The sequence below is a fragment of the Amblyomma mixtum genome, chromosome 2 (assembly GCF_055824585.1).
Source record: "Amblyomma mixtum isolate Tamu chromosome 2, ASM5582458v1, whole genome shotgun sequence".
NCBI lineage: Eukaryota > Metazoa > Arthropoda > Arachnida > Ixodida > Ixodidae > Amblyomma > Amblyomma mixtum.
The window spans coordinates 15748368-15761844 of NC_143013.1; the positions used below are offsets into that span (position 1 = coordinate 15748368).

General features: G+C 49.7%; 1 protein-coding gene across 6 annotated transcripts in view; it reads left to right on the forward strand.

Moving 5' to 3' along the window:
* LOC149358518 (solute carrier organic anion transporter family member 74D-like) overlaps window positions 1-13477 on the forward strand; it is a 199173-nt gene that overhangs the window by 169228 nt on the left and 16468 nt on the right. For all 6 annotated transcript variants that reach the window (XM_089570618.1, XM_089570623.1, XM_089570620.1 and 3 more), the window contains 5 exons: window positions 6527-6826; window positions 7412-7878; window positions 9171-9383; window positions 10552-10641; window positions 11828-12112. In XM_089570618.1, coding sequence (XP_089426744.1) covers window positions 6579-6826; window positions 7412-7878; window positions 9171-9383; window positions 10552-10641; window positions 11828-12112 — 1303 coding nt within the window. In that variant the 5' untranslated portion in view covers window positions 6527-6578. The remainder of the gene's footprint in view (window positions 1-6526; window positions 6827-7411; window positions 7879-9170; window positions 9384-10551; window positions 10642-11827; window positions 12113-13477) is intronic.

Below are 13477 nucleotides of genomic sequence, written 5' to 3' on the forward strand. Positions count from 1 at the left end.
CGAGAGCACAGGACGGACGTATCGAGAGCACAGGACGGACGTATCGAGAGCACATTACGGACATTTCGAGAATACAGGTGCAGCTTCAGGAGCATTGGGGAGTATCAGTAGTGCGGGAGAGTGTACTGGGTGTACTGAAGCTCCACCGGGTGTACTGGAGGAGTATCTGGGGCCGTATTCTATAAGCTGTCCATTTTCCGTTGTCCATTCCGTTGTCCATTTCGTCTCCATTCGGTCCAATGTCAGTGGTCACTCACATGTACACGTGGTTTTCAAGCGTCTGTGGCAAGCGACCCGGCCATTGGGTGGTTGGCGACCGGACCTCGCCATATCGCAGCCAATGGCAGCCACTGTCCGGTCGCCTGCTGCTGACAAAGCGCTGCGATGCACCTCACCATTGGCTGCACACTGCATCCAATTTCAGCCAATGGTAAGGTCCGGTCGCCGTCCACCCAATAGCCGGGTCGCTTGCCACAGGCGCCTGAAAGCCGCGGGTATATTTGAGTGACCATTGACAGATGGCCGAATGGACGCGAAGTGGAGAGCGGAAAATGTACAGCTCGCAGAATACGGCACCTGGAATATTAAAGGCTATTAAGACTACACGAGAACAGGTGTATTATTTTGCGGATGCATCGCCTTTAGCCTGCTATGTCTTGACGCGCTGGAAAACCTGTCTTCGAGCGCCTGTTAGCCTCGTCGCCGCGATATTTTCGGGCTGTTTTCAGCTTTTCGAAGACAGCGCATAGTGTGCTTTTCAAAGGTTTGAAAATAACTGTAGACAGTCGTTTGTGATTGGTGTCTTCTTGCTGTGTGCTGTTGTCCCGTGGTGATCAAAAAGTCACCATGCTTGCGCTTTCCTTTTTCTGCTTAGTTTATGCGGCGCTCTTGCAGTTTCACGTGCTGAAACGTTGATCACATAACCATACAAGTACGCACACCCTCACACATTAAGAAAATCGCGGCTGCTTGATCGGCATAGACAGCAAACTACATTGAGTAGTACGCCCTTCCAATTCTCCTTAAAACGCGCCGGCTATTGACCTGCATTTTTAGCTGGCTTCAAATTTCATATGCCTTGAAGCAATGTTTCCAGCTTTCAACTCTTCCAATTGGCGAATGGGGTTTGACAAATATATTACTGTAAAAAAAAGTAGGGGCGTGGGAACATCCATTGATGCGACAAATCCGGGGCTTCAGCGCAGCCGCTATGCGATTGGGTTCGCTATATTATTCATCTGCTTCTAAAACCTTCCAGAATACCAACAAGGACATCACTTTTACGTCGCGGTGAGTGCTCAATCGGGAACAAGGGAACGCTCTCGCAAAGCGCGCTCGTTACACGGCCGCTATAGCGAGGGCTCTCGGAACCGTCTCCCCTAATATGTTATCCGGAGAGTGTGCCGATCGCTATCTCTTCGCCGTAAATAAGGAGGGAGACGTGAAAAAGGCTCACCTGCCGCCGAAGAAAGCGCAAAGCGATACTTTTTTTTTTTCTTAGGCGGGGTGCCACGCGCCAACGTTGTTGGCACCAGCCCGCCTTATCCGTTAATCCCCGGCGCTGAGAGAGAGAGCGATCACAATCAACCGAAACAGAGCCACGCACGCAAGCGAGCGAAGCAGCATCGCCGGCATCCTCATGGAGCTTGCTGCCTATTCGTCGTCCGACGTACACCGCCCATGTACTACAGAGGGGGTTACACGTGAGTCGACTGCGGAAGGCGCGGCGCATCTGCATTTTTTTTTTTTGCTTTCGCTCAGCCGACGCCGCATTGCACGCAAATGGGTTATGTTTTTAATTGGGCGCCTTCAGCTGTCGCTCCCCGCTCGCGACGGCGCTTATAGATAACGACCACTAAAACAGCGGGGAGCCTTGCCGCAGCTGGTCGCGCGACGGCGTAATATATATCCACTGCGGTCCGGTTCCGCTGTAGCTCTCGATCACGCGGCGCGTCGAGACAGCCCTGGGGTGTAGGGCAAGGTCGCGGGCGAGCTCTTCTGCTCTCGCGACGAGGCGCGTGTTCGACTGGGGAGCGAAGTTAAAAAGCGAGGAACAAAACGGCAACGTGGCTTAGGCCTAACCGCCTGTATGGGCGATGATGCTCTGCGCAAGGGACGAAACCTTGGCGTGTTGCGGAAGATGCGCAATAGCAGCTTGGTAGTGATGAAACTGTATACGCGTATCTCTCCAAGGCTCCCACTTCTGCTGAAATCCCTGGATAAGCTTGTCGTTTTTTGTTTTAAGCCTATCGAGGGACTTTGGGTTCAACAAGGCCCAAAAACTTCTCTGGCCGAGCGCTTCTCTGAAACGAGTAAGCGTTGTTGACGAGTGGTGTTTCGATTGCGTGCTTGGTCACGTGGGAAGGGATATATGAGGTGGCATTCCAGTATGCAGCCAGCCTTTTCGTGAGGCAACTCCCGTTGATGTCGTTCCCTTTAGCCCCCTCTCTTAATTATCCTGGCCATGGAGGAAGAAAAGATCAGGTATAGTGGTGTGGTCACATAACCGGCTATTTAATTCATTAATTTCACTGTGAGTCCTCTCACCAGCGCCTGGTGTTTGCCACTGCATAGTTCACTAATAATTGCTACTCGCCCCTCGCATAACGAGGGCTTGCTGACAACGCCAGAAGCTGCGTCGCGAAAGTATTTACCGCTCCGTGCGGCAAGTGGCAGCACCAGATCATGCTTCAGGCGAAGTTATGCATATGACTTCATCTTAGTACCGCGTAGCATTCTATGTGCGCTCTTGCCGCGCGATGATAACACGCTCTCGTTTCGCGTTACAACACCTTTGTAACCTTATCTTCTCCTGATTAAGTGCACCGAAGTTGCAGGTCGTTTTCCCTACTAGCCGCATCTCATTTAGCAGTGGAACTCGCCTTTCGCGCGCCTAATAATGCTAGCACCGCAGCACGAGAGCGCATTTGAATTTTCCGGTCACGCTCTCGCGTGAGAAACGACGTTGGCGAAGAAAGACCATAAAATCTCGAGTACCTTTTAGATTTGCAAATTGGCCCCCATCGTCTCCTCCGGCAGCTGCTGAAAAGCACTTGTGGGATATGTAGGCAGCTGGATTACACACAGTCTCTCAATAGGATGTACAGCACGACACACATCCGCTATCAGATTCGGTCGTGCAATCAGAAGTGGCCGGCGAACATCCGGGCACTTTGTTGCAAGGTCGTGGTTTATTGCATTTGAGTAGATTATACGTGTTTTATATTTTAACTTTTTCCTCTCCTTTTAACCTCACACTATATTCTGTACACGCAGTAGGTTGGGGAGACGGTTGAGTCAATTTGTGCGCATGCAACAAGTTGTGATTACGAGAGGGCCTCACTTGGCAGTGGTGATAGCTTCGCCGCCTGCAGACGCGAGTCTGTATTTGCGAGTTGATCTTCGATTGCGTAACATGCGGAAAGTCCTTGCGAGATACTGGAAACGCTGCCAGGAGACGTTCCGCGGCCCTCTTGAGAGAACGTCGAAGTTGTCGAGGTTTAAACCGGCCCTCCGATTGTTTCACTAATAATGAGAAACCTTATTTAGCGCGTGTGGTTTAATGCACATGGACCCGCCGTGGTGACTCGGTGGCTTTGGCTGCCGGCTGCTGATCCCAAGGTCGCTGTTTCGACCCCGGCCGTGGCGGCCGTATTTCGATGGAGGTGAAATACAAAAAAAGAAAGTGGTGGGGTTTTAGCGTAGTAAACCGAGTAGACTTGCGAAAGCTTGTGTTCATTCTTCGCCTTTCTCTGCATCCACAACCTCTCTCCACTCGGTGGCAGCTGGCGCGACGCCCTTCCTCCCATTGGCTGCAGCTGACGCGATGCTCCTCTGAACTTACGCGAGCTTCCTCCCATTGGCTGCAGCTGACGCGAAGCCCTCCTCCCATTGGCTGCAGCTGGCGCGATGTTCCTCCGAACTTACCCGAGCTTCCTCCCATTGGCTGCAGCTGGTGCGATGATCCTCCGAAGTTACCCGAGCCTCCTCCCATTGGCTGCAGCTGACGCGACGCCCTCCTCCCATTGGCTGCAGCTGGCGCGATGCTCCTCCGAACTTACCCGAGCTTCCTCCCATTGGCTGCAGCTGGTGCGATGATCCTCCGAAGTTACCCGAGCCTCCTCCCATTGGCTGCAGCTGGCGCGATGCTCCTCCGAACTTACCCGAGCTTCCTCCCATTGGCTGCAGCTGGCGCGATGCTCCTCCGAACTTACCCGAGCTTACCTGAGTTGCACCGAGGCTTCACGCATGATCCTTGGTTGCGTTTGACCCGTTCACTAGTGCTTTCTCAGGTGGTCTAAATGTAATCCGGTGCCCTCCATAGCCCAGTGTCGCTTCGGGACGTTAGGCCCCACAATTTACCATTTAATACACATGGCGAAACAGATGGTTATGAAACCCCGTACTTGGGGTTCTTTAGCTCTGCTTCAGAAGATGTTCAATTTCGTTAAAACAAACTTGTTAGCGTGCCAGTAGTGGCGAATGACGACGTTTGAATTGAATTCTGCGCGGAGTAAGTTTGTTATTTTCTAGTCTTACTTATGGGGCAACAAAGACCTCTGTAAACGCTAACACGCGTAGTTCAGAGAATTTTTGCAAGCTTTCTATCACGTATTTTTTTATAGCTAAATACATACTCGAAAAGTGGAAATTGCAGTACATAAAAATTTTTGGCCACCTTTTATGATAAATCTAGTACGTAAATGCAAACCCCCCATTTAATAGCTACTGAACTAAGTTGCCCCTTCTTAACTTCAGCATCCGATAGATTTGGATGGCACTCATTGCGTTCTTGTGCGTTACGTACCTACCGTCCAAATCGCTTCGGCGATTATACCATGTAAACTCACGTCCTTGTATACTGCATTTAAGGCCACCGAACCCGGAGCCTCCTCCAGATTGTCACCCACAGATGTCACATTGCCTAACACTCTGCAAGAGCGTCTCACTGGGTGTTTCAAGCAAAAGAAATTTCCTCTACCCCTTTTCCTGAAGCTCAAGCGTTGGGACCTGAATACGTGTATGCGCGATACGTAACGAAAGGGAAAATTTGCGCCTGGACCGTATACCTGTCTACTAAAACTGCTGACACCACTGCGCTGTGGCGATTACCTAACGGCTTAGTACGGTAAAATAAATAAAAAAAGGGGAGCTGCATCTGCTCGCACGCGGTGCGGGTTGAGGCTGAAGTGATAAGCGTGCGTTTAACGTTTCCAGGAAGGAAAACTTACGAAACGTCGGTCGTGGCGACGGCACCGTGCAGGTTAGCGCTGTTGGCGAATTTCTACACCATGCCGCGGTGGGGGGGCCGTGCTGGTTCACGAACTGCCGCAAAGCCGTCGCACCTTTTCCGCGTTTGGCTGTGTCTCGATATAGTATAGACATCGAGGAAGCGCGTCCGGCGTGCATACCACTTGCGACGTGAGGAGGATGAAAAAAAAAAGAATGAAGAGAGGTGACGGGACTGGGAGGTGACCCGAACGACACGGGGCGCGGGAACATGACCCCGAAGATAAGACGGCTGGGAAGGGGAGGGGGAGTTGAACGAGGGTGAACGCCTGAACACGATGTATCGAGTTCAGGCGTCGACGAGGACGCGGGGCCATAGGAAACGCACGATATTTGACAACATACGCCACGGCGCCTTCTGAGACGAGATATGCATTAGCGCAAGAAAGAAGTTATGCACGCCTGCCTGTGTGTCCCACTTGCTCGGGTGCCTGTGGAATGAGGGGCCTTGTCCTTCCGTCTTCAAATCTGTGAGGTCCTTGAGCATCCTTTATAGAAATTGTCTATAGACTTCTTATAGACTAAATATTGCCTTCCTATAAATATTTATTTCTGTCCATTCATAGCCAATAGACTGTCTATTAAAAAAGTCTGCTAAAAGTGCATGGAAATAAATCTATAGATTGTATATAGACTTTCTAAATGATTTGTATTGCCTATAGACTGGTCTATAAGATTTGTGTTTAGAAAATCTATGACTTTATTGACAAAGTTTATGGACAGTCTATGGACTGTTCATAGAAATTTTTGTAAGGGATAGGCGTGCGTATACAGGGGCAGTGGCCTCCATAATAGGCACTTGGAATGGGAAGAACTAATTTTCTCATTGCTTCCTGCAACACCTCGCAGTGGACGCACTTACTGGGGCATAGCGATAGGGTGCCTCGATGTCAGCGTCCCGTTACCGGGGTGGTGACACCCATTGCTCGATCTGTCGCAAAGACCCTTGCAGTGGGCAGAAAGCTTCCAAATTTTCGTCCGAAATGAGACTTCGATGTCTGGCAGCGGTATTGGACGGTCTCTCGTGACTGACATGTGCGAGAATACTTTCCGTAAAGAGGTTTTTGTGTTGCTAAAATAAAGCATTTAAGGGGGCCAAAATGGTGCAGAATTCACGACCCTGTCAAGGCGACACTGACATCGAGCTATATCCCTCTCGGTTTATCGCCTCGCGTAGGCACGAAAGGTCTGAGAATCTCAGCTTTGGTTACATATGTCTGCATACCTTTACTCGCAGGCAACGATGACGTAACCACAGTCGACCCGTTCTCCAAAGGACAGCGGCGACAATGGCCGGCGACGACCAGGCTCGGCAGCGCAGCACGAATGGCTGCGGCGGCGGCGGCGGTGGCGGCGGCGTGGACGACCCCGGCAAACTCAAGAACGGCAACGGACTGCTGCTGCCGTCCAACGGCAACAACCACCACAAGGGCCTCAACGGCGGCGGCGGTGGCGGCATCGATGGGCTGGGCTGCAAGGTCGTACATCCCGAAGAGGACCCGGACTCCATATGCGGCCTCTGGTTCTTCAAACCCAGGTGGGCATGTTTCGGTATTTGTTCCAGACATTCAGCTGGCGGACTATAGTTTCTGGGCCTTTGGGGCGCTTAGCGCGGTGATTTTGATTTGGCGAACTACGGGGGGGCACTTCTGCTTCAGAACGGCTCTTTCTTGAAGCAGGACTCGACAGATCCTGTGACGAACTGCTGCTATAAAAAATTGGCTTCATGGTCAATACAACTATATCTGCGCAAGTAAGAAAAATCTGCGGTAGCCATACAGGGGGGATAAGTGCAGTAGTATTGCGATAAGTGCGAAACAAAATGGTCACTGGTTTATAAATCTGTCCATGAGCAGAATTGAAGTGTTACTAGGGCGTTGGGCAGTGTCTGTTACATTAAAGAGCACTACAGTTGATGGAGAATGTTATTGGCATAATTAGTTCTCTTTGTCTATTGTATGCTACATATGTCTATTGTATGCTACATACCTCTACGTTGCACCTGGCGGTGCGTGAATAAAGACCATTTCAATTTTGCCATTTCATTGTCTGCGGTGATGCCTTGATGACCTAGTCCTTAACACCTGTGGACTGCTTCTCGTGTCTCTCTTGTGGCTCGCAGGTGGCTGCAGCGGTTTGCCAACAAGAAGGCATTCCTGGCCGTGTTCTGCCTGACGAGCGTTCTGCAGGGCATGTACTACACGTACTTCGTCAGCGTGCTGACCACCATCGAGAAGCTGTACCAGATCCCGAGCAAGACGACCGGCATCATCATGTCGGCCACCGAGATCGGCCAAATCGGCGGCGCGCTCCTGCTGACCTACTATGGGGGCCAGGGCCACCGGCCAAAGTGGATCGCCTGTGGCATGCTTGTCTTCGCGGTCGCCTCCATCCTGTGCGCCACGCCGCATTTCATCTTCATCGACGACTCGCTCCTCGTCACGTCGCAGGCCAGGGCCAGGGGCACCCAGAACGCCACCGTGTCCTCACAGTGGGCCAAGATCTGCCACGCGCCTGATGCACTGGCGCCCTTCTCCTCCTCGGCCGGGGGCAACATGACCATGACGTCGCTACTGGTCGCCGGCGGGGGTCAGTGTGCTCTAGGCACTATATCGGAAAAACTGTTGTCTGGTTGGGAGACGCCATTTTGGTTTTCAAGGATCGCGTAGGCCTGATACGAAGCCGGTAAACTTCTGTCCGAAAAAGGGCGCACTTCTATGCGAGCAGCAGTATTCGAGACGGGCGAAAATTCGGCGTTTAGGATTAATGTCGCGGCGAAATTGAATCTGTGAAACAAAATGGCGCATAATTGTCACCACCCTAAACGGTTAAGTTGCAGACCTTTACGCTACCCCCCGCCGCTGTGGCTCAGTGGTTACGGCGCTCGGCTGCTGGCCCGAAAGACGCGGGTTCGATCCCGGCCGCGGCGGCCGAATTTCGATGAAGGCGAAATTCTAGAGGCCCGTGTACTGTGCAATGTCAGAGCACGTTAAAGAACCCCAGGTGGTCGAAATTTCCGAAGCCCTTCACTACGGCGTCCCTCATAGCCTGAGTTGTTATGGGATGTTAAACCCCAATAAACCAACCAACCTTTTTGCTACCCTTGGGAAAATTGGTTTTCTGGGCTGTGCGGAGAACGTGGGGGAGCTTCATCCTCATGTAGGAAGGAAATCTCTCCATGCTCACCCTCAACTCTTTCCTGTACTACGAGCACAGCCCAGCGCCCAATATGGCGGCGTCCGGGAACCTCTTTTTGAAAAGGTCTATACATTGAGTACCGCGAATTCCTTGTTGTTCGGAAAGCTTGTACCGTGTGCTGTGAGGTCTGATTGGACAGAGTTCTATGCACCACATAATGCGCGCCATATCTATGCACGAGCGACGTATGTTTCCGCAAAATTTTGCGTGAATCACACTGGCAAAGCTGGCGATGTATGGATCGTGTCGATTTTAGCGCCGACGTTGTGGTACCTGAGACACCCTAAGTATTTGTGACCGTTTCATGCCTCTGGCAACCCTAGAAATGTCCCGACAAGATGTTTATAGTTAATGTTCAAACAGAGATGCTGGTCGAAGGGGAAATTTATTCATTGCACCCCTGTCATTCTATTGCTACACTCACATCATAGAAATCCAGTGCACTCAAAGGTCTTACAGCATTCTCTCTTTGGTGTAATTATAAATGCAGCGCTATATCTTGCGTACATTAATACATTCAAATCGCGTGATTAACCTAGCGACATTTTCGCTCTTTCCTCGTCGCCATTGCACCGTAGCACACTTCACCATAGAGCTAACAGGTTGACTTGACAGCAGTGTTCTTGCCACGTTGGCGATGACAGCGCCTTCCAACATGCTGTCGCCGCTGCATCTCGTTTCAGACGGAGGGGGTCCTGTGGCCGACGCGCTGCGGCGGGCAGCCATCTGCGACGCGTCGGCGCGACCGCTCAGTCAGAACCGCATCACGCACGTGGTGCTCTCGGTGTTCTTTATCAGCCTGCTCTTCATCGGCATCGGCGCCACGGCGGTCTACACGCTCGGCATACCGTACATCGACGACAACGTTGCCAACCGGGAGTCGCCGTTGTACTTCGGTGAGAGCCCTGGCAGGCCTTTACCCAGGTCTTTACGCAAAGACCTTTAGAGTAAGTCTTATGATAAAGGTCTTTAGGGTGAAGGCCTTCATAGTAAATGACTTGGGTGACGGCTTTTGGGCCTTTACCCAGATCTTTAGCCAAAGGCCTTTAGGGTGATGGCTTCCATGGTTAAAGGCTGTTAAGGTGAAGGCCTTCATTGTAAAGGCTGTTAGGGTGAAGGCCTTCATGGTAAAGGCTATTAGGGTGAAGGCCTTCATCATAAAACCCTTTAGGTGAGATACCTTTCGCTCTTAAGGACGTTAAGCGCCCACCCTAACTAGTGCTACCCCTTGATATTTCGCGCTTAGCCATGCTAAACCATCTGCCATATTTTTCTTTGTTGTAAATATAATATGCTTGTTGTTTGCATAGCTCGTCTGAAAGCAAACAGAAAACTGCTGCCGCGTGAGATACTGGCTGTGAAAAAAATTTAGCCTGACGAAACTCACTCACACTTTCGCATTCACTCACTCGCTCCTTTGCTCGCTCTCTTGCACTCACTCTTTCGCTTGTTCTCATGCACTCATTCGCTCCGAGAGAGAATTGATGTCACCATTTTTAAATGGATACATAAAGCAACCGTCCCGCTTCGACTGGTTGGTCAGTCAGCCTCACTCTGCCATCTGGGGAATTGCAGAATGTTATATTTAGGGGAGTTGATTCGATATAACATTTTTTGTTCTCGTGCATTGAAATTGCTACTACTGTGGGTAGCATTTAGATATTAAACTTGTGTACTGGGATGTGGACTACTCCCTGTCATGACAAATCATGGAAGAGGGTGTGGCTAATGAAACTGTTTATTGAGAGATGTATTAGGAAGCAGCTTAGTGGTAGATTAGGTGCCCCCGTCGAGCAGGCGTCCCCGTCGAGCAGGCGTCCCCGTCGAGCAGGCGTCCCCTTCGAGTTCGAGCAGGCGTCCCCGTCGAGCAGGCGCCCCCCACAGAGGCGCCCCCGTTGAGTAGGCACATGTAGGTTACAGGAATCCGGAGAGTAGGTGGCTGAAGATTAAGTTATCTGCAGTCTAAGCACTTGTATTACGATCATCTGTGGACTGCACTGTGTTTGTGAATTGAAATTTGTCTTTGTTGCTGTAGGTTTTTTTAATGGCAATTTAATTTTTCAGGTATCACAATAGGTGTTAGGATATTTGGTCCAGTATTTGGCTTCCTTCTCGGCTCCTACTGCACAAGTGTCTATGTCAACTTTCCATTTGGTAAGTACAAGTCACTAATGACATCACTTTTTATGATGCCATTTTTGGTTGGCTGCAAACAATCTCTCGCTCATCTTTGCTTGATGATTGTCATTTTGTGCTAAAGAGGTGGAGTGTTGGAGAAGTGTAATGTTAAAGAGTACAAAAGCTGCCACTGAAGAAAGTGTGTATGCAGTTGAAATGTGAGGCAAAGTTGCATGCTGAAACCACTATTTTTATTACATTTTCTGCGGCCTTTATCTCATATTGATTTTAAACTATTTGCATTACCTTTTTGTGCGGTCTTTTATCTACCTGTTGTTGCCACTGTTGAAGCTAAGAAAGAAACTCTGATTCTTCCTTAACTAAGACGTATACAGGATTAAAGAACTTATGTAAGTTGCTTAATGTGCTCACATTGAGCCACAATGTCTTCATAGAGTGGTGATTGCTTTTCTAAAATAATGCACGCACTTGTCTATCTTGACATCTCACCTTTTCTGTTGTTTGCTAACTCTTGAGTGAGCCAATGTTTTAAATCTATTATAATGTAACCTCTGCACACTTGACACAACATCATCTAACCTTATGTTTGGCGCATGATAGCCGTAGTTGCTTATGCACCATAAAACCCCATATAACTAACTAATCTTGAGTGAGATCGTGAATATTGCAAGATGTAGTTGCCTCCTTGGACCTACTGAAAGGTATGTGTAGTGCTATTCTGTGACTGGGTTTCTTGATTGTACATGATCCTCTGCTACATTTGGGGCTCATAATTCAGGGCTGTATTCCTGTAACGTTATGGTGTGTGCATAGGTCAATTTGTCCAAGGTTTTCAGGTCATATGAGCAGAAAAAGGACATGGGAGATGAAGGCACAGGCCTTCTCTCTATTCCAAGGATCTAAATTTGTGTCTTCTGGAGAATGACACAGACAGATGCCCATGCCCATTGCAACACATTCTTGAACCATGTAAACAGGAAAGGCCACAGGTGTCTTTTTCCTGTTTCAGTGTTTTAAGCATGTTTTGCTACCATCCGGAGTAGTTATCTATGTATTATATTTGGTAAAAAAATAAACTACACAAAAAAGAAAATTTGTCAGTCTCACTTAACTAGATTAATCGGAAGTGTTGTCGTCCTCTTGCACTTAGTTTAACGTCGTGCTAACTATTGTTGTGTTCTTTTCTCGTTCTAACGTGCAGAGACATCCAACCTGTCACCGGGCAACCCGCACTGGGTGGGTGCTTGGTGGCTGGGCGTGTTCATTGTGGGTGCGGCACTCATCGTTACGGCACTGCCCATGATGGCGTTTCCGCGCAACCTGCCTCAGCGGCGGTCCTCGCAACGAGTGCCGCGGCCCGCCTTGGACCGCAATGGCGCCATCTGCCCCAAGCACCAGCTTCAGCAGAAGGTGCCGCTCATCAGTTCACCACCTGCCTCGCCTTCGGGAGCCAAGAAGGCTCTGAAAGACAAGCCCGCACTCAGAGGTGCCTACCATGTCCTGTTGTTTCGCTTCCCCTGCCATGTGCGGTCTCCTACTCTTGCTTTCTTTCTTTTATTGTTTTACTGGTGACAGCCTGTTAGGAGGACTTCAGCTGGAGCAGGGAAGGTCTGTTGACCAGAGCCATGTTATGAGGAGATGAAAGGTGCGGTTACACTCAAAAAGAGAGAGATGATCGGTAAGGAGGAAAGGAATGCGCAGTAGTCGTCTCACTCACTGTGGAATCCTCAACTGCACTGTGAAGGAAAGAATGAAGGAGGCATTGAAAGAAGGAAAAGAAAAAAAAAGGCTTTCTAGTGGAGGACTCTAGGTTAATTTCAACCACATAGGGGCCTCTAATGTGCACTGAAATTGGTTTGGTTCGGTTTGGTATATTAGGGCTTAACGTCCCACAGCTACTCAGGCTGTGAGGGACGCCGTAGTGAAAGGCTCCGGAAATTTCGACCACCTGAGGATCTTAAAAGTGCACTGACATCACACAGCACGTGAGCCTCTAGAATTTCGCCTTCATCGAAATTCGACTGCCGCAGCTGGGATCGAAACCGCGTATTTCGGGTCAGCAGCCGAATGCTGTAACCACTGAGCCACCGCGTCGGGGCAAAAATTGCACAGCAAACATGGGTCTCCATCTAAACATGGCAGCTGCAGCCAGGATTTCATCCTGGGTCTTTGTGCTTCTTGCATGTGAGCACTGAATTTGAGTTGCGATGTGCAGGAGGTTGTTGGTATCTCTGATGCAGATGCCTTCGCTTCTCATCGCTTGGAGGAGGGCAGTGAGTTTGGATGATTTCCTTTTATCCTTCACAAGCAGTTGGTCATTGTGCATTCAGTGGTGTGCTACGACACCTAGAGCTGCATTTTCCTTATCAGCATACTTAGCTGCCTCACAAAAAAAAAAAAAAATTATCAGGGCACCTAAGCAATTCTTATGTTTAAGTGCGAGAGCAAGTGTAACTGGCTCACTGGGTCAGTGGATACTCCAGTCGTGCTCTGAGTAGGCATAGAGTCACTGGTAGAGCTTCCAGTGACTCTAAGTAGGGGGTGGTGTCCACCCGTAAATTGAGGCAGTTGTGCACCTTCCCTTTTTTCAAAACCAGTTGGAAGGTTTAGACATCATTGATTCTGAATAAAGGAAAGGCACATAACTGGCTCTCTGGGTTAGTGGACACCTTAATTGCACTTTCAGGTGTGTGGTGGTTATAATTCTGGCGGCCTGTTGTTCCAGGAGGGGTGATGTCATTTGCTGTCATGTTTGGCCATGGGTTTCTGATGAGGGTGGGGTTTTCGCACAGTGAGCCAAGTAATGCTCTCTCATTAAAAATTTTACTCTCTCTCTTTTTCGCTTTTCAGA